This window comes from Sphaerodactylus townsendi, linkage group LG03, assembly GCF_021028975.2.
Source record: "Sphaerodactylus townsendi isolate TG3544 linkage group LG03, MPM_Stown_v2.3, whole genome shotgun sequence".
Taxonomy (NCBI): Eukaryota; Metazoa; Chordata; class Lepidosauria; order Squamata; family Sphaerodactylidae; genus Sphaerodactylus; species Sphaerodactylus townsendi.
Genome location: NC_059427.1, coordinates 47,228,747 through 47,249,800, shown reverse-complemented (window position 1 = coordinate 47,249,800; position 21,054 = coordinate 47,228,747). Strand labels below are relative to the sequence as shown.

At 41.0% G+C, this 21,054-nt stretch overlaps 1 protein-coding gene across 1 annotated transcript; it reads left to right on the top strand.

Moving 5' to 3' along the window:
* Positions 1-1,333: 1,333 nt before the first annotated feature.
* CCDC174 (coiled-coil domain containing 174) lies at positions 1,334-20,487 on the top strand. The gene is made up of 11 exons (XM_048491634.1): positions 1,334-1,508; positions 2,592-2,696; positions 5,338-5,438; positions 6,223-6,281; positions 8,345-8,522; positions 11,680-11,775; positions 16,026-16,162; positions 16,653-16,747; positions 18,252-18,375; positions 19,265-19,417; positions 19,988-20,487. Exons 1-11 carry the CDS (start codon positions 1,467-1,469, stop codon positions 20,281-20,283), a joined length of 1,386 nt encoding a protein of 461 aa, XP_048347591.1. The 5' UTR covers positions 1,334-1,466; the 3' UTR covers positions 20,284-20,487.
* Positions 20,488-21,054: the final 567 nt, after the last annotated feature.

The following is a 21,054-nucleotide window of genomic DNA, read 5'->3' as shown; positions in this document are numbered from 1 at the left end:
AATAAAACAATAAATACAACCTCACTGGTACGCTAGGCTCAAGTCACCATGTCTGTCTAACCCACCTCATATGGTTGCTACCAGGTAAAAGTGTCTATGCTTCCTCTTCAGAGACAAGCTTAAGGAAGCTCACAGCTAAAACATTATCAAAATAATTAATTAAAAACAAGCTACAGTGTAAAACAAGAGCACAAAACAAACATAGAGTAGCTTAAAGATAATTTTCAGAAAACAGATCTAGAAGTGGGGTGTAAAAAAATAAACTAGAATGTAGTCCATTGATTAAAAGTCAGGGTAAAAAAAAAAGTTTGGTCTGGTGCTGAACTAAAAGTTAGCCTCCGGGGGAGAGTATTCTGAAGGCAAGGCACCACTACTGATAAGGCCATGTCTCTGGTTATTTATCCCCCATCTTATGCTGAACAGGATTTAAGAAAAAGAAGAATTAATTTGCTGGACAAAAGGGAGCAAAACTGCACTGGATAGAGATTATTAGAAACTAGTAAAATCAGCATTATTAAAAATAATAGTACAACCACCAGCATTATTATTAAAAAAAAACATGTGAAGGGAAATAGGAGCTGAAGTCAATTAATCCAGGTATTGATTAAAATAGATACTTATTAGCAGAGATGCAGAAGCAGCATCCAGTAGAAAAAGAAGAGAGCCGGAGGTACTTTGAGTTGCTTTGTATAAAAGTTTTACTAACTTAAAAGGAAGGGTTATATAAGGAATAAAACAGATAAATACTGTACTGCTCTGTTACATATTTACAGTACTAACTATACATTAAAACTACACCTTGCTCTTCCTACTTTTCTCTGTCCATGTGCTCTTCTTCTGAAACAAAGAAAATAACTTTATAACTTCTGATGTACGTGTTCACTAACATGCAAGCAAGTGTTATCTACTGACAAATAGCTAATCAATAGCTCATTACAACATCACCTTAGCATCCTATCACATACAAACAGTTAACAGGGGTTTTATGACTGACTGGGTTGTGACAGACACGTGCAAATACCAACAATTCAAATAAGATCCACATACTCTGCTGAAGTAATTTAATTCGGAATCGACATAACAGACTTTTCAGCCAGCGAATTTAGATAGGATGAGACTCATAGCCTATCACGGTAATATTAGAGAGACTACGGTAATAAATTTCTCTGAACTCGCTATGTAAAATATTACGGTACAAGCACCTCCCCCGTTTCGTTTTATTGCGCAGCCGCAGTATCCCCTTTCACAACTCTGGACGAGGAACCTATAGGCATGAAGGAAACTCAACGCTGTCCATTGGGAGCGCCTTGCTTTCCGGCACTGTCGCAATCTTGTCGCAATTATAGAAACTGTGCTTTACGACTATGGACGGAAGTAGTGGGGGAAGCTTGTTTTTAAGGGCTGTTTAGCTGTTGGCTCGTCGCTCGTTTTACGTTTGTTGTTCGGTCACAGCAGCTGCTGCCGTCATGGATCGCAGGAAGAAGCCGCTGGACGTGACTGTTGCTTCGGTGAGACGGGAGGGAGGGATAGTGTTGTTGCTTCGGTGAGACGGGAGGGAGGGATATTATTATTAAATAAATAATAATACACCGCCCGGAGCCCTTCGGGGATCGGGCGGTATACAAATTAAATAAATAATAATAAATAAATAATAGTGTCGTTGCGCCCTCCCTAGCTTTGGCCCTCTCCTTGTGAAATGGGCTTCATTTAGTCCATGGAAAAGCTCCTGATGTAGCCTTATAAGGTGCCCCGAGTTGTTTTGGCCTTTCCTAAAAGGAATCCATGGCTGTCTGGGGGTCTCAGTGTCTGTTAGTGGAATGTGGTCCTTTGGTCGCGGGCAGGATGCTTTCCAAATCGAGTGTGGCACAAGAATGGGGTGGCACTTTAAACACTGAACATTTGTAGCATAAGTGAACCAGAATGTGCCTCGTATGCGCCAGGGTTGAGCATTGTATCGAGGGTTGATTTTGATCACGTATTGATCCTGGCTTCTCTGTTAACCCTTGAGGGGCTGAAGTAAGTTCCTGGCAGTGAATCTCTTGCTATCAGGACTTTCAACACAAAGCTACATCTGCTTGTCATTGAAATGATCGTCAGAGGCCCTACTTAATCCCTATGATCATAAATTAGTTGGATGAGCACCAGGCACAGGAGCTTTTCAGTTAAGGTGCCAAAACTCCTCTGAGGAGGCTTGCCTGGTGTGAACCTTACAATTTTTTAGGTGTTTGGCCTTTAAGAGTTGTATGATTTGTATCTTTTCCCAGATGTTCTAGGGAGGATCACAGTTGTTGGGTGAATTGCACATTTGTTGTGTACAGGTGAAGCTCAGTCATTACTTTGTGCAGCAAAAGCAGATTTCCAAGACCTTTACTGTTCCTTGCCACGTGAAAGGTTTTATACCATCTCCTGAGTGTGACACATGATTATCTTAATTTTATCTTTAAAAAACACATGTATGGGTTTGAATTTCCTAAAGTTGTTAGTGTTGTTGCTGTTAGTACCTGACTGTATTGGAAACATGTAAAATTTGTGTGACTCTTGTTCTGTTGTGAGTGACCCTTTTTTCCCTATCTTCTCTGTTCCTCATCCAGCTGGTCGACTTGAAAGCTGAGCTTTTCCGAAAACAAGAACAATTTAAAAAAGAAAAACTTCTGAAGGATGCTGGGACCTTTGTAAAAACCAAAGCGACAAACAAGGTAGATAAATAGTAATTACTGGTTACCCCACATGTCTTGAATTTTAATCATTTTCTGTTCAACTATATAAAGACCAGAGACACTAACAGATTTGGTACAAGTATTGTTTTAAATGAAGAAAACCAGAAGTGACCCGGTTTCGTAGACTCCCTCAAAATAAAATTTTTTCCAAGCAGAGAAAACTGTTACAAGTTTACTTCTAGCATTTAAAACATTTTTGATAGTGATACTTAGGCTCATTCCACACATGCAGAATAATGCACTTTCAAACTGCTTTCAGTGCTCTTTAAAGCTGTGCGGAATAGCAAAATCCACTTGCAAACAGTTGTGAAAGTGGTTTGAAAATGCATTATTTTGCGTGTGCGGAAGGGGCCTTAGTGTGTCTATTCCACTGTCAGGTTTTAGATACTTTACATACATTGTCACAGAAATCCTTGCAGTATCCCTGTAAGGTAGGTCAATAATTTGTTGCTAGAGGAGCTGAAACTTGCCTACGGTAATCTTCCAGATCACAAGTCACTCTCACAACAATTATTTTATACCAGCTCCTGATAAATGGACTTGTCTCACTTCTTCGGCGCATCTGAAGTTCCTATAGCTATGAACCACCAAATGAAGAAAGAGAACATTTTAAAATTTAGCAATATATAGTGTCTGTAGTGTACATATCTGAATATGTTGAATATACAGGCTGGACAATATAAAGTAGTAGAATTTTTGTTAAATCAAAAATTAACAAATTAAATTAACAAAATTAAATTTAAAAAATAACAAAATTAATTAATATAACAAGTATTAGCTGAGATTTTCTGACCAATAACTTTTCTCTTAGCTACATTTGTGCAAGCCCAAATGTTTTACTTTATCAGTCAACTCATTTTACACCTAATTAAGATTGAATTATGTTTTTGAATGCAGTTGGCTGCAGTACAAGAATAGCACTTTTCCCTTAACAACTTATGAGAGGTAGCTGGTTTTGTGTTGTGTCCAAAAATGGAACTAGTTATCAGCTAGTGAGCTGCATAGTAATACAATTTGAAATGTTGATTAATCTGGAATTAATGTTTTTTTCACTTTGCAAAAGGGTATCCCATACTTAAATTGCAATAACTTATTCATTAATCTCTTAAATCTAATGTTTCACAAACATAGGCATTTTTAAAGAACAGTTTAGGATTTTGTTGTGGATTTCCTTCATAATCTCACATACCGTTTGTTATGGGCGAAAAGCAATGACTTTCAGTTTATTACTGCTAGTTTCCTTTTATATAATGAGAATTTCAGAAATCTGTCGAATCACAAATTATGGACAAATAAAAAATACTTCAGTGTAAGAATTGGCAGTGAATATAGTGGTAAACTTCAATGTTTTATATATTTCTTTAATAGATTTAGTATGTTGCTCCTCCCCTTCTGGACTTGGGGCAGTGTACATCATTCATACAAACAATAAATAATGAAACATTTAAATTGATGCCATTAAAGGTCTTGTTATTTGTTTTGAAACATTTAAACATCCAATAAAACCCAAACTATCCAAGTGGTGATTAATTTCAAAACCAGTACAAGAATAAATACCATACTGAGGGGTCCTTGACGACTTGCTAAAATCAATGAGTCAAGGATGATGATACTGATGTTGAGTGATTGGTGGTTGATGAGGGAGGCCTAGATGTTAACTGTAACTGCCTCAACCATGTGCCTGGCAGAACAGCTCTGTCCTACAGCCCCTGCGGGACTGCATTAAGCCATGCAGGGCCCTGGTTTCCTTGGACAGAGCGTTCCACTTGGCTGGGGCCGGGGTTGAAAAAGCCCTGGCCCTGGTTGAGACAAGCTGGAGCCAGGGACCACCAGTAAGTTGGCGTTCACTAATCAGAGCACTCTTTGTGGGGGTGGGGGGGGGGCATACCTGGAGAGATGGTCCCGTAGATACTCTGGTCCCAGACCATTTAGGGTTTTGTATGTTAGTACAAGAACCTGGAATCTAATTTGGTGCTCTACCTGAAACCAGTGCAGCTTGCAGAGCACAGCTGTGAGTGATTTTCCACTCCTCCACGTGAGCTGTGGACTCTGCTGGTGAGCCAGAGTTGTTTTCCCACTATTACACCTGAAGCCAGCTAGGCGACCTTGGGCTGGTCACAGTTCTTTCTGAACTCTCTCAGCCCTATCAACCTCACAAGGTGTCTGTTGTTGGGGGAGAAAAGGAAGAAGTCTGTAAACTGCTTTAAGGCTCCTTACGGTTGAGAAAAGCGGGGTATAGATCCAAACTTCTCTTCTTTATCTAATAATATTCAGAACAAATATATGCCAATTCAAAGAAGATACTGAAAATAAAAATAGCTAATCTATGCTTCTAAATGAACCTTCTTTTAAAGTAAGCCCCCCTCTGCCTGCCCCTCCTTGCTGCTGCTTTGTAACTCATTTGTAGGCCTGTTAATGTAGATGGGAAAAGCTTTGCATGGGAAAAGCCTCAGGAGGCTAATGCAACCATAAGATCATATGTTGCCTATTGCTGCTCTGATAGGTCTAGCACTGACTACTGTTTTGGGATGAAATAATAAGATAAGCATAGAATGCATATTGATCAGGCAGTCTGTCTTACCCCAGGTTTGTGTTTTGTTTTGAAAACTGAATATTTCAGAAGCCAAGCATCTGGACTAAGCAGAACAAAGGTGTTTCAGATCGAGCTGAGAAAGATGCTGAGCAGAAGATAGAAGAGCAGCAAACACTGGATAAAGCAAGGTAATTTTTGATTTGTTTAAATAGTAGGTATGAATTTTCATGATCCAATTTGCACGTTGTAAACTTGACTCCTTCTGGAACCAGTTGTGTTCCATGCTTTGAAATATACATGGCCATAGCTTTTGATCATGCTGGCACTAGAAGGATAGCAGTTCAGGTAGGGGATATTGGCAGGAATATCTTGATCACTGTTGCATATCTGGAGACCATTTCTAATCGTGTGCTTGAGACTCTGAAGGCCACTTCGAATAGCACGGCTCATCTGACTGTTGCACTTGAAGGGCTAGAGTTCAGATGTGTACTTGTTCGACAAGATGCTTTGGAATAAATACAGACTTCTATGCTGTGTAATTAAAACCAAACTGGAAATCAGTTCAGTTTGGTTCAATGGGATTTGCTCCCTGACAAGTACTTAGGATTGCAGTCTTGACTCTCCACTCTGCATAAGTGTGTCCTTCTTATTCCTGGTGTTTTCTAGCTGGAACTAAGTGTTTTCTGTTCTCTCTCACTGTGACAGCGAATAAGTGCCTCTAGGATCAGGGTTTTCATTACTAATGAACTAGGACTTTGCTTGATGAAGGGTTATCCCCGGAATCCATCATGCAGTTAGAGGCATGTGTGTGCTGAAGGCAGCATGGGTCGTCTTGTGGAGTGATGCTTTTGGCTATGCATATTGGCTCCACAAAAGGACGTATTTCTCATGAGATCGAAATGGTAAAAGGCTTCCTAATGGTAAAAAAGGCTAATTCAGATTTAAATGGCTGTTTTGGGGTCTATTTTCTAGGCAGAAACTGGAAGAGAAAGCAAAACTCTATGAGAAGATGACAAAAGGAGACTTTCCAGGTAATTAAAACTATGTTTCTGTTGGTCTGATGTTACATCTCATTAATCGACGACTTCAGCCCACTACTACCAGGGAGCTTGGTGGAATTTTTGAGTATGGACTAGGTTTACACCCCACCTTTCTCCCCAGTTGGGACCCTCTCCTCCACTTTATCCTCAAAACAACCCAGTGAGGTAGGTTCAGCTAAGAATGCCCAACTGGCCCGACGTCACCTGGCAGTGTTCCATGGCAAAGTGGGAACTCAAGCCTGGGTCTCTCAGATGCCTGATGCTCTAACTGTGACACCACGCCTCACAATTTCTCCGGCAACACAGTTTTGTCTACTGGGACTGTTCTGAACGTTTGAAATACGTTCAAAATCTGCTTTTATTAAGAGAGGTATCTTTTATTTTGAAAACAACAGGGATTTTTCATGATTGTGTTGAAAGAAAGCTTTGGTGATTAATACTCCTGAAAGATAATTATGTGGGCTTTCAGTTCTGTCTTCAGATTTAGAAGCTTAAGAAAAGATTGCGATTGATACATGGCTCGGTGACTTGGGGGAACCTTGTATTTGTCTCTAAGCAAGGCAGCCATAGAATGTTTATCAAATCAATGTAGCAAATATTGTGGAGTGACAGCGCTGAGGGGCAAATCTGCCAGTTCCCAGCTGTTGTGAGGCCCTGGGACTTCTGACTGGGGGATCACTTTTCGTCAGTGATCCTTCTCTGTCCTGAGCTACGCTGGTGTGGCGAGGACATTCCTGGGGGTGGAGCAGACCTTAATTGGCTTCCACCGTCCATTTAATCCCCTAACACTATCGGTCCCAGGTGAGGATACATGCTACACTTTCCGCAGTGTATCTCCGCTTTTCCTTATTGGAGATGCTCACCTATGTTTTAAAAAATCTTTTTGAACTTTCCGTATTCCTGGACAGCCTTTTGGAGGGGGTGGGCTGGCACCAGAGTGGCGTTATCCCTGCCCGCCAGCCCAGTACGGATTGGTCTGCCCGGCCCTGTAAATTGTAAACAAAGTTTTTGTTTTTTGCTTGAATAATGACTGACAAGAACTCTTATGGACAAATGGGTCTTCGTATTCCGATGGGGAAATCTGTGGATAGATTAGTTGCATAGATTTCTGGATTTGTGGATAAATTGAAATTCATATGACCAGGGGAAAATTGAATGATATTGGACATCGGAAGAGTACAGTTTTCTTGCTGATTACTGATAGTTTAACACAAGTAATCAGACTTTATTGCATTCTAATAATGTTCCATAGCATCACAGGTACTTCAGAAATAGTGTGCAGTCCACCTGTCAAGCCTTGAAACTTTTGCATCGTATTTAAAAGTATGCTAAAAGCTTCCCTTCATCTCAAGGCACACTAGGTGTGAACAAAAGTTATGTTGAGCTGCAGAGATCAATTATAATGTTTGTCAGCTGTCAAATATGCTACTAGCTTAAGGAGAGCAACTTCGGGCTTTTCTGTGTGATTTGCAGGCTATGGATGTATGGGAGTTGCATGACACAAAAATAGCTTTAAATCTCTCTTTCAGCTACATCTAGTATGTAAACCTCTGGGTGCAATATAAGCTGAGCATGAGTTTTTCTTTCTAGATCTACTTCATTGGCTATTTCTTGTAGGTATAGGGACATTCACAGCATCAGGCCCTTGGCTTTGTATTACAAGATGTTACTGTGGAAGAGACAAGGAGGAGATGTAGGGCAAATACATTCAGTGGCAGCTGCACATTCCCCATAACCTTTAGTTGTAGCTTAAGGAATACTTGATTGTTGAGTTGGATTTGCAAATCATGGACCATAGAAGAAAATATTCCATTAGCTCAAGGGCTCTTTCCTTGACAAGCAGCACAATCCACAATTATGCTCGGCTACTGTTGAACTGAAGAAACACGCAACGATTGCTTAGGTAATTTTACTGTGTTCTGCCCATCGTCCTGTATTGTAGTCAAGGGCATTGTCAGCGGCAATTGTGCTGATTGCTGGAATTTCATATTGACTCCCATCTCAGTGGGGTACTTTTCAATGCCTGTTATTTAAGAATTGATTTTCTGTTGCAGATGAAGAAACTGAGGATTTGTACCTTGTGGATTTCACTCAAAAGATCATAGATAAGCGGCGAGAAGTACAAGAACTGCGTGCAAATGAAACTGCCAGAGAAGCGGTAGAGAAAGAAAATGAAGATGAGAGGCTCTCTGAAATGGAGATTCCACCGCCGCAGGATCCCACTGAAGAATGGTCAGTGGTAACATTTGTAGGGGTACAGTCAGGTTCTATGTGATTTTTTGTGGAATCTTATTGTTATATCACTTAGCATTCAAAAAAGCTCCCCCACCCCCTAAATCTCTGTAGGAAGATTTTCTGGCAATTCCTTACCTTCTATGATAAACATTCCTTCCTACGAAGAGAGAATCTTCCATGTCATTCTCCCTGCCTTGCAGGAGAGGTTCCAGTAGAAGATGAAAACGGCAAAGAGTCTTAGGACACCTTAAAAGGTAGTGGATTTATTGGGCATGAGCTGTTTTTAATGAGAATTTTTATTTATTTTACACATCTAAATAGCATTTTCATAGAAAGATAAAGAAAAGATCCCGATCTAGTCCCCCCTCCCCTCTATAATAATAATACTAAATGAAAATAAAATAGAAAACCAGCTACCTCAGTAAGGATCCAAGCATAAGTCTAACTCAGTGCTTATAATTATCTACATTTTTTTCACTTTTAGTCCTTCTTATAAAGTTGTCTTAATCCAATACACTGTTTTCACTTAAATCTTGAATCCTGCCATTGTTTCTCTGTTTGTATATATTTTCAATAAGTAGTCCACAAAGGATTTCCAATCTTTCAGAAAATTGTCCATATTCTTATAACCACCGTCAGCCTTGCCATCTCTGCATACTCTGTGACTTTCAGGATCCAGTCTTGTTTCGTTAGAATTGTGTTGTTCCTCCATTTGTATGCATATAAAATCCTTGCTGCAGTTGTCATATATATAAAAGGTGTTCTGTATTGATCAGGAATACTTTCCCCCATCAACCGCAACAGAAATGCCTCAGGTTTTTTTCCAATTATTATTTTCAAAATCTTTTGCATTTCTTTTAAAATCATATCCCAAAACAAATTTGCATGTATACATGTCCGCCACATATGAAAAAGAACCATCCTGTTGTTGACATTTCCAGCATTGTTTGATATTCCATTATACATTTTAGACAGTTTTTTTGGTGTTAAATATCATCTGTACATCATTTTATAATAATTTTCTTCCAAGTTATAACAAGCTGTAAATTTCAAGTCTTTTTTCCATAATCTTTCCCATCTCAACCATATCCAGAGCAGACTCCTTCTAACATAGTGATTTGTAAATTCTTTATGAATCTTTGCTTTACTGTACCACAAGTAACCATGCCACCCAAATCTTCTATCAAACCCCTCCAGATCCAGCAGTATAGTATTCGTCAACATCACCCATTCTCTGATCCACACCAATACAGTTGCATCAAAATACAATCTTAGATTTGGCAGAGCTAAATCTCCTCTCTCTTTTGCATCTTGTAAATTCTTATATTTTATTCTTGGAGTCCGGCCTTGCCAAATGGAATTGCTGATATCTTTTTGCCATTGTGTAAAACATGTTATGGTATTCATTACTGGCAACACCTGGAAGAGAAATAACATTCTTGGAAGCACGTTCGTCTTTATCACAGATACTCTCCCCAACAAAGATAAATTCATTCTGTTCCATCTCAACAAATCTTTCTTTACTTCATTCCATACTTTTACATAGTTATTTTGAAATAGTAAACCATTTTTATTAGTCAACCACAGGGCATGAGCTGTCTTGAGCTATATAGTCTTTTTGGTTGTCTGTACAAAGTAAGCTGTGGTTTCTCATTAAAGGTGAAGTTCTTCTGTAATAACTGGAAATTGCCTTCTACTTCAATTTTAGACTGATGTTCTGTTGTATTATTATTTTTATAAATTAGCATCTGTAGAAGCTACTTAAACTAACCAGCTGAAATTGGGTTCTCCAGCCCCCTACTTGTTATGTACAGGATTCCTTAAATATACCACCAGTTATCCTTTTTAGCAGTAATGATCATCTAATGAGCTGGGCTGCAATCCATGAAAGCTTAGGCTAGGAAAAAAGGTGTGCCTTTTAATTTACAACAAGGCTGCAGTGAAAAAGGGCATACCTTTAGAAGTGTGTATGCCCATTAGTCTTTCCCAAGATGAGCTGCCTATGGAGTCCCCAGGCCACGTATCTAGGCCGTCGTAAGCATGTGAGTCCTTTCCTTACCAAATTAAACGTCTTTGGGTAGAAAATGCATAAATTATTTGGGTTTTTTGAATAACTGGAAATATATTTTGGGGGGCAGCATTAATATTAGCAAGAACAAAAGTTTTGGAAAGGCTGCAAGTTTCAAAAGATCTTCTTTGATGATTGGAGGGGGAAAAAAATCCGTAAACAGAATTATTTAATGCAGGAGCCCCCTCTCCCCCCCAAGAAGCAACAACCCATTTTCAAGAGCTAAAAAGAAAGCAAATGGCCAATCTTGTCTCTTTCACATTCTCATAATGAGCAATTTAATGGAGGCATAAATCATTAACTGTTAATCATTGCCACTGCCTGCTGGGCCATCAGCACTTGGACAGCCGTGTGTCTGCGCCACTGTAAATAATTGGGGGGAAAGTTCAATGCTCAAGAATACTTGCCATTGTTAATGGGCAGCAAGTGCTGCCGTTTATCTGAATCTCTAACCGTTTTCAATAACAACGTCTCGAGCGTGGGGAGAAACAGTTTTACATCAAAAGTACTTTGACAGAAGTCCCGCTTTGCATTTGTTTTTGGCTTTTGTTAAAATAGCGGAGCAATTGCTGAAGCAATCACTAAATGAGACTTGGCCTGATCGTTGAAATCTATTGTCGCAGTCTAATGTTAGGATGGAAAGTCAATGCTAGATCAATATTCTCACCACAGGGAGAAGATCCTCTGTGCCAGTAAAGTTAGAAAGTGAAGAGTCATTATAACTTGTTAACATTTCTCCAGCTCCCTTGTCTAAACAAATAGCTGCATCACAATAGCTGCCTCCTTAAAAAAAAAATCTGAACCTAAACTGTTGGCAACTGTTTATGGGGCACTGGCTTTAGTCTATTCCATATGGTCATGGAGATAGCTTAGTACAGTTTTAAGCAGAATTGTATTTTTCTATGTCAATTGAAGTCAAGAAAGGATATAACTCTACTTTGTTACCTCCATCCTTATAACAACCAGTGACTGAAAGTAGTTCCTTTCTCAAGGGGGGGTTGACCTGTTACTGCTTTCTGTAAGCAGTGTCCATCCAGTGAATAAAATCTGGGTTCTGTATGAAGTGTTCTTTGCTTCTGATTCTAGGGTTGACTATGTGGACTCCTTGGGCAGATCAAGACGTTGCATGAAAAAGGATCTACCGCATCTACTTCAAATGGATAAAGAACTTCAGGGGAAGAGGTGATGTTGGTCCTAGTGTACAGATTTACTTTTGACGTCTTTTGCAAATATGCAACAGTAGTGCTGATAATGCACCTGAAAGTAAAAGAAGTGCATTCGTTGTGCTTAGTCCTTTGTCAAAATGAGTGTGGAGAATGTTGAGGAATCTTGTTTCCCTGACCTGACCCATCCTTCAGGCAATCGATAGAGCCCTAGATCTGTTCAGAAGAGGTAAGGCTCAGAACATCTTCACAGATCCATTATCTGGTTGGGCGTAAGATATGCCGATGGTTCCTTCCCTGCATGTTTCTGCTAAATGTGCAAGTGAAGACATGTGTATCATCATTATGATTGCTTGTCAACCTCTATTGATTGACAACTTGGGCAGCATTTAGTTTGATGTCTTTGCTGAAGGTGCTGATAACAAAAAATCCTTTGTTGTCAATTAGTGTATTGGTGCTGTTTGGTGGCAGGTGCACATGATGGAGGTCCCACGCATGAACAAAGTGTGTTGGTTGTGTGTTTTGTTTTTGTTTTGGCTGTCTACCAATGTTACCACCACTTTTCTATCTCTTCTTTCCTGCCCCTCATTCCCAGACTTTCTGCCATTTTTTTATGCTAGGAAAGAAGTTGTTTTTAAGACTTGAGGCTTTCATTCCCACCCACCTGCCTGCCATGCTTCAAACATCCCTTCAGGTTAACCTCTCCATTTCATTTCTTTTCTTTCTTTTCTTTGGTTTTAATTTGCTTTTTTTCTGATGTACCATTCCTCCACTGTTCACTCTGAAAGCAGCTACTGATTATTATTTGCCATGGCTTCCTTCTCTCCTCCATTTCCTCTGTTTTCTTGTTTTCATAATCTGGAGGAACCGGGTTTTATTCCCTGCTCTGCCGCTTGAGCTGTAGAGGCTTATCTGGGGAGTTCAGATTAGCCTGTGTACTCCCACACTTGCCAGCTGGGTGACCTTGGGCTAGTCACAGTTCTTCTGAGCTCTCTCAGCCCCACCCACCTCACAGGGTGTTTGTTGTGAGGGGGGAAGGGCAAGGAGATTGTAAACCCCTTTGAGTCTCCTACAGGAGAGAAAGGGGGGATATAAATCCAAACTCTTCTTCTTCTTCTACATTCCTCTTTTTGTTAAAACTGCTTTTTCTTTCCATTCCTCCCATTCCTGTCTTTGAATGCAACCTGGCTCTCCCTTTGCCCTGTGTCTTTGTGTCTTCATCCTGCCTCCTGCCTTTTAATTTGATTTAGGGTCGGGGGGGTGGGTCTTATTTGTGCTAAGGGAACCATCTAGGCAGGACCATGAAAGCCCAGTGAGATACTGCACGAGCAACTGCCCAGGTCACTATGACACCCAGAGGTGCTTGTCAGGCCAGGGGTGAGCCAGCAGCAGCTGACCCCCGAAGGTGAGAAGCAGAGTCATGAAGTAACAAGGATAGCTTCCCCCACTCCCCTGCCAACACACAAAAAACTATCAACATGCTTAGGTAGCAATTATTGTTTAGGTATTTTCTACAATTGGCTAATAGATGGTGGCACTTAGCTATCAGACTAGTTTGTGTTCCCCTTTTGAGGAGGAAGCCGGTGTGCGGTAGAAGGCAGGAGGAAGAACGGTAAGGGAAGACTTCTGGGCTGCTGAGAGAGAGTCTCTTTATTCACGATCTATCATGTGCAGCTCTGAATCCCCATTTGGTCACCATTCTGGAAAAACAGAAGGAGGTCTCTGGTGGTTTCCTTCTTTCCTTGCTCCTGATATTGTGGGCAGTCATTCTCCCTCCTCTTGTGAGCCTTTTGTTCTTGCACATGTACCAGTCGTGGCAGTTCACCCCCTAGCAGATAAAGCTGGCAAAATCTCGGGTTCTTTGCCAGCTGCACTGGCTGCCTGATGAGTTCCAGATCAGGTTCAAAGTATTGGTGTTGACCTTTAAAGCCCTGAGCAGTCTGGGGCTCTCATATCTATGGGACCACATCTCCCAATATTACTCTGGAGGACCTTATGTTCCTCCAGCAGTAACCTAGCAATCTCCAACCAAAAGAGCATCCAGCTGGCCTCAACTACAGGGCCAAAAGGCCCTAGCCCTGGTTTGGTGGAATTCCCTTCCACTTGAGATTAGGGCACTGTGGGGTGTGATTTAGTTCCACAGGGCTCCAAAAACGGAGATGTTCTGCCAGACCCATGGTTGAAGTGGCCATGATCTATCATCTAGTCTGGCCTCCCCTTTTCCTGTTCCTTTTTCTTCCTTTCTTCCCTTCCTTCTCTCCCCCGCTTCCCTTGTTATATTAGAAAAAAAATTATGACTCTTGGTGGGGGCTTTTGGGTTTTGTTGATTTTTAGGAGAGGGTCCCCTGTAGGGTCAACTTCTTTAATCCAAATCACTGCATCCTATGATGTGTGTGGCAGTGGTAGATATTTATATTATCCATGTTTTAATGGCATTAGGCCATTATCCATTTATATTATCCATGTTTTAATGGCATTAGGTTCATTATCAGACTGACATTTTATGGAGTTAATCATGCTGCATGGAGTATACTGCCCAATACAGAATAGGTAAACTGTTGGAGAAACCAGAATTTGTGTCGATGTGATTGTCGTGAAAAGAAATGATATCTGGGTAACTTCTTGTTGTATTGAATTTCCGGGAGGTTGGGCTGGGGCTCTTTGGAGCTGGGGGCCCTTTGGTGTCATTCTGGCGCTTTCTCACTGTTCTTGTTTCCTGTCTGTCAGTATCTGTGACTTCATCCTCCATCTGGGCTAGTAACCCAGATTTGTTTCTCCTTTGCATTCACAAAATGTGTATATGACACAGGAGAATGTACCATTGTCTTTTCCACATCAAGTTCCAGATGCAAGGTTGAGACTTTCAAGTTGTGAAGTCTGTTTTCCTTAAGGCAAAGTATTATGCTTTCCAGTAGTGATAAAATCTTATCTGACTGAAATATCTCCCTTTTCTCCTAGGAGGTGAAATGACAACTATAGTGTCTTTTCAGCACATGTTATCAAATTGGCCCTGGGGGCTTTGCATTCCGTTTAAAGAACAGGGATATAATTTGAGGAAATGAAAAGGATGCCTCCAAAAGAAACACACAATGATGACCACTTACGTGGAGCTTCACTATTACTCCTTAAAACCCTTTGTACTTACTTGAAATTGGGATGATAATGCTGACAAAATCTGAAATGTTCTGTGTAAGGGAAAAAGGCTGCTAATGTGTTCTTCACAGACCTATTAACCATCTAGAGAAATGTTGTTAGCGTTCTTAGAGCAATGGCCCTTTTATTAGATTGAGTTTTAATGTATCCCAATGAAATCCAGGAGAGTTTTTTTTAAAAACCCCTCGTTCAATCAATGAAAAGAACTTGAGGCTTCTAATACAATCAAGGATGTGATGTTAAGTGCAGACCACTTGTTCACGCCATTTAATTTTTCACATGCCCTGGCAAAGCTGGGCATGATGGGGGAACTGGTTCCAACAGAGTTCTTACTGTTTGAACAGTTAGTTCATAATTCAAAAACTGCCTGTTCCTGAAACGCACCTACAGTCCTATGTAGAGTGACTCAAGAGCTGGGACTGGAATAACTCTGCATAGAATCACATTGCTAAATTGCCAGTATTGTCCTATGCAGTCTTACTGGGGTGTATTCTGCCTTGAACTTGCAGCAGTAAAGTGGGATAGAAGTGTTTGAAATTGCTATACTGAAACTTGCTTCTGAATAAATCTGCATGGTATTTGCACTGCAGAAAATGTAAAGGATCTTGAAAGGTATGAATGGCTTGTGCATGAATTTACCTTGATTTCTCTTTCCCATGAGGCAAGTGTCTTCTCTCTGTGTCCAGTTAACATATTAAAGATCAGCTGAGAGCACCCTGTTAACTGTTCTAAGACCACTTAATAAGGGCATAGAGGGAGACATTCTTATTGGGTGATCTATAGAACTTCTAGAACCGGGGTCTGCAACCTGTGGCTCTCTAGCTGTTCATGGACTACAATTCCCATCAGCCCCTGTCAGCATGGTCAATTGGTCATGCTGGCAGGGGCTGATGGGAATTGTAGTCCATGAATAGCTGGAGAGCCACAGGTTGCAGACCCCTGTTCTAGAAGTACATTAAGACTTTTCTGTTCAGGTTAGTCTTCTGGCAACTGTTCTAAATGCAGTTATTGAGTGCTTTTACGTAAAATCCATTAGTCTTGTTCAGGTAATTTTTCCTTCCTTACCAGGTATTGCTTCCCAGTTCTCAAACAGTGCCTCTGTTCAATTTTAATTAGGCAAATGGGCGAAGAGAAGACTCTGTTGTCTGAAGATATGAGAAGGGAACTTCAGCGTCAACAATGGGAACGTGAGGAAGAAGAGGCCATGCAGAGACCTGTGGGACCAATACATTATGAGGACATTCGTGAACAAGGTATGCACGTTTTCTGCTAGAAGTGTTTGTCTTGGGGAGAAAAGAGTAGTTTTATTCCTACTGTTTGACGGCCACCCTGTTGAAGCCCAAAGATCAAGATTCCATTTCTACAGAATTCTCAAGTTAGGCATTCAGGGAGGGAAAATGTTTAATGTAGCATGTTTTTTTAACATCTTACTCTGGAAAATTTGGCCTGGAATAACCTGTAGTTCCTTCATCACAGTCGAAAGAACAGAAGTCTTTGGCCTGACCTGTAAGTAAGTACTAAGTGTAAAAAATCCATCTGAAATACAAAAAAGATGACTAGAAATATTAATTTTGAAGTGATGGTATATTTGAAGGCATGATGGACAGAGTTACCCTCTGGGTCCTTTGAAAATCAAGAGAATGTCCCTTGGACTGAAAGAAGTGGAGTATCTGTCTACTAATGTACATCCTGGATTTGTAATGGGTAGTGATCTCTAACATTGTGCAAAATCTTCCCTTTCAGAGGCCAGACAGCTCGGTGTTGGTTATTTTGCCTTTGCTCGTGATCAAGGTGTGAGGAAAAAACAGATGGAAACATTGGAAATGCTAAGAGATCAGGTATGATGTTTTCAAGGTGGTGTAAACCTCTGGAAGGGTATTCAGTATGGATGCTTTCCTTAGTAGGTATTTTAGAAGATTTTTTAAAAGTGTCTCCCCACCCCCATCTCTACTGAGCTATGTAACCCTGAATAGCCTAAAATAGTCACCCCCAGCATTTCAAAAAGCCATCTGAGTGATGCATTTTGGACAACTGAATCATGTATACAGGGCAACCCTTAGCATGTATACTCAGAAATAAACCCCGTTGAGTTCAGTGGAGCTTACTCCCTAGAATGTGTGCTTACGATTGTAGTCATAGACTGCACATTAATTGCTGAGGTATGTACCGTATATACTCGCCTATACGTCGACCCGAATATAAGTCGAGGCACTTAATTTTACCACAGAAAACTTGGAAAACTTATTGACTCAAGTATAAGACTAGGGTGGGAAATGCAGCAGCTACTGGTAAATTTCAAAAATAAAAATAGATACCAATAAAAAATGTTTTAATATTTATTTCAAAGAAAAACAGTATGGTATCAACAATAACTTTAAAAGTTCTGAAGTGGAATATATAACTCTCACAGACAGTATCTCTTCAGAGTGTCATAGGGAAGATGCTCAACAAAATCCCCCTTTTAAAAAGTCCCTATAGGTTCTCCTTCAACACGGATAGTTTATCATTACACAGTGAAGATGCTTGCGTGGTGATGGCAGCCGCTGCCCCAAAGCAAGTCTTTTTTGCAGGTCTGCAAGCTCAGCTGGACAGAGGTCCCACCTGCTTTCCAAAAACACTGGGTGGGGGCTGAGAAAGGTGCTGGCAGTGGCTGCACCCCAGGGCACCCGGTGTGTGTGTGTGTGGGGGGGATTCCTGCCATCATGGGCTCCAATGGTGCGGATTTCCCAATGGGTATGGCTTCTTAGCATTCATGGAGCTTCCTGGCCTGAACAAAAATTCTGTAACATATAAATGTAATATTTAATATTCAGACCTATTCACTGAATATTCACTGTAAATGAAGCTACTGGCCACCTGTAGTGCAGCGAAGCAACAGCCCAAGGCTTACCTGGGAGCTGCCTTTGTGTCCACATAGCAGGGAGCAGGTGCAGAAAAACACCCTCAGCTCCCAGCCTTTTTTCGCTTGTCACCCATTTCCTCCCCCCCACCCACTGGCCACCCATTCACTCGTGTATAAGTTGAGAGGGGCTTTTTTCAGCACAAAAAATGTGCTGAAAAAGTAGACTTATATGCGAGTATATAAGGTACACATATGTATTCAGAGATGCTTTAAAAAGAGCAAATCAGTTTTAGCTGGGGAACCTGTTTTTTCATTAGTTGAATATTTTTGTACTGCGGCTACATGAAAAATGTGCTTTCCTCTAGCAGCGTTTATAAGGTTTGGGCTCACAGTTCAGTAATGTGGGAGGAAATAGCTACGCCATAACGATGGGTAGCACGTGTACGTGAGTATTGTGAGCAATGTGATTTAGGGGCAGCTACTGTTGTTTTGTTTCTAAGACCACAGACCAGAGAGCAAAACGTGAGCACATAAAGGAGAAACGCAAGGCTGTTCTGGAGGCCAGACTGTCTAAACTTCGGGCAAAAAAGCGCTTGAAAGACGGCAACACAGTAGAAAATACAGGTATGCTGTTTTTGAAGGATTTAAGGGCCACAAATATAAGATCTGTGTGTGTTCATGACACAGAAGCGCAAACAAGGTCTTTTGTTCAGAAAATGGTGTTTGATTCAACATGTGAAGCAACCTACAAGTCTTCTTTGTGCCAAAGCATTGTGGATATGCTTTGCCATCCATAATGATACGTGTGCAGCTTTGGTGAGAAGTTGAGCTATGGTATTCCACTAGTAGCTTGTGACTAGCAAGGAAGGAGTGAGGAGGTACCTTGTTAGAGAACTTCTGAGAAGTGATCAGACTAATGCAAGCAGAGCCCAAAACAAACTGAATTGAATCCTGCAGGATGTTGTGGCCGCGGCAGCAAATATCTTTCTGCAGCCTCTTTAGTTCCATCGTAGTCATTCTAAAGTTTGTTGTCAAACAGTATCTTTTGACCTGTCCTTTTGTGCCCATTGATAGCAGTGGGAGAGCATATGATATTTATTTTATCCTGCGGGTGGATTATTTTCCAATTGTATAAATTTTTTTTAACACAGCAGACGATGCCATTTGCAGATTTGTGACTTGCAGCTTTGCATATTTGCAGCTCTTGGTAGTTTTGCTATGCACTCTCCAGCTTGTTCTTACTCCTACCACATTGTCACCACAGGAAGTGTGGTTGTTTTGGTGCTGGGAGGCAGCAGACCGCCATGCCTCCCAGTATTCATGGATTTTGATGTTTGTGGTGATCTTGGGGACATATCCCTGCAAATGACAAGGGTCTACTGTGTTTTGAAAAAAGCGACTATCCAAGACAGAAACATTGGCTCTAATTGGGTAACAATTGGCTTGCCTATGAAAAAGCAAAGTGTGGATTTTGCATAACATCGACTATAATAATTGTTTTCTCCCAAAACAGAGGAAGAAGCTGTTGAGCCAGTGCCCGCTGAACCCAAACCTAGTGAAGTGGCAAGATCTGCTGCGGAAAGTAGGAAAGTGGAGGTTGTCATTCAGGAGCGGAAAGATACAAAACCCGGGGTTCCATATGTTCGTGAATGGGACAGAGGCAAAGGTAAGTGTGTAGACAGTCCCCTTGAGTTGAAAAGCTGTTACAGTGGGACAGAATTCCCTAAGCATAAGCCCTCTGCGGCTTGAATGTACCATTTCAGGAGTGGGAACATAAATGTTAAAATATTCCTACGTATAAAAAAGCTTACATAATGGAGAGAGGACTGTGCAACAACCTAAATGCATAGAGGTGGGGAATGGGTTCTAGTCTAATCCCCCCCCCCCCCACAACATAGCTGTTCCCTTATTTTCTTGAGGATACATGAAAAGGTTGTATGAAATAAGAATTTAACCGTCTTAACTAGTGACTCACAGATTTTTTTTTTCATTGGGACCACAAGAGGGCACACCAAGCCCAACATTACCACAGGACATAAGGCCGTGGTTTGGAGTTTCTTCAGAAGTGCCTTTTCAATTAGCTGTAACCACATGCTTGAAAACACTGAAATAAAGCTTCTTCACAAAAGAGGGTCAGGAGAAGGAAATCTGGTTAAAACCATCTGGTTTTCACTACACTGCTCAATTGTAAATATCAAAATTTTCTATGATTTCTCCCCCTCCTTTTCTCGAACAGCATTCACTTTTGGACTTTGGTCAAAGAAGCAGTCGGAACTCAGGGATGAACGAGAGCCAGAATTTGCACCTCCTTCCAGTTATTATACGGGTCAAAAGAGAGTGCCTGACTTTAAAAGCGAGAATTGGAGCAAAGCTAGATCCTCATATGAAGAAAGAGAACATAATCCAACGGAGAGCTTCCCTTCCACATCTGCAGGGACTGATGGTGGGTGTTCGCAGAGCAGTTGGTGCCCACCCACGCAAGGCTCCAGCAGCTTAGATGACATGCTCTCTTACTACAAACAAGTGACATGAGCATGCACAAGGTGGATTCCTCGACAGCTGAAGGGGAGTCTTATGTTCAAACAGCAACAGAAATGAAAACCCTTAAGACTACAGGAAAAAATGCTAGCATAGATAGTAAATGCCTTTGTCATGAGGTAGTATGGACTGTTCATGTGACAAATGATTGATGTCTCTCGTTAGCTGGTTAACATTAAAGGCTTCTATTGTAATAACTCCATTTGTGTCGTGTTTTGATAGTGCATTTGTTATTATACATCACTGTTTCCATTTGCCAGGTCTTCGCCATGGAATAGGCAGGTATACAAGGAATTACCACATGCTCCGTGCCCAGTGGGGCCCATTTTTAAAACAATGGATCACTCACCCATCTTTGGCACCATGTAGACAGTATCTTGAAAGTCCCTTGAATTCAGCTGTAGTTTGCCGTACAGTGGGGCTGTTCTTGCTAAAAGAACATAAGTCCATTCCTTCTTGCGCACAGCTAGTTTATTTTGCTTCGAATCCTAGCATTAAAATAGTGATAAGCACTAACTCACAGGAAGCATGAAAGCCCATCCTTCTGGACTTTGTTGTCAAGATCCCTTTAAGACTAGCAGGATGGGTGACCTTCTCCTTAGTCATCTGGATTTCTGCCCATGCTGAAGAAGTAAACGGTTCTCGTGGGTCTTTGTTGCCAGAACCTTCCATGGTAATGAGAGGAGATTCTTGAAGCACATGGTATTTTCCTGCATGATGAACAGCTGTGGGAGAGCTTAGCAGCTAGCAAATGATTTTGTTCTG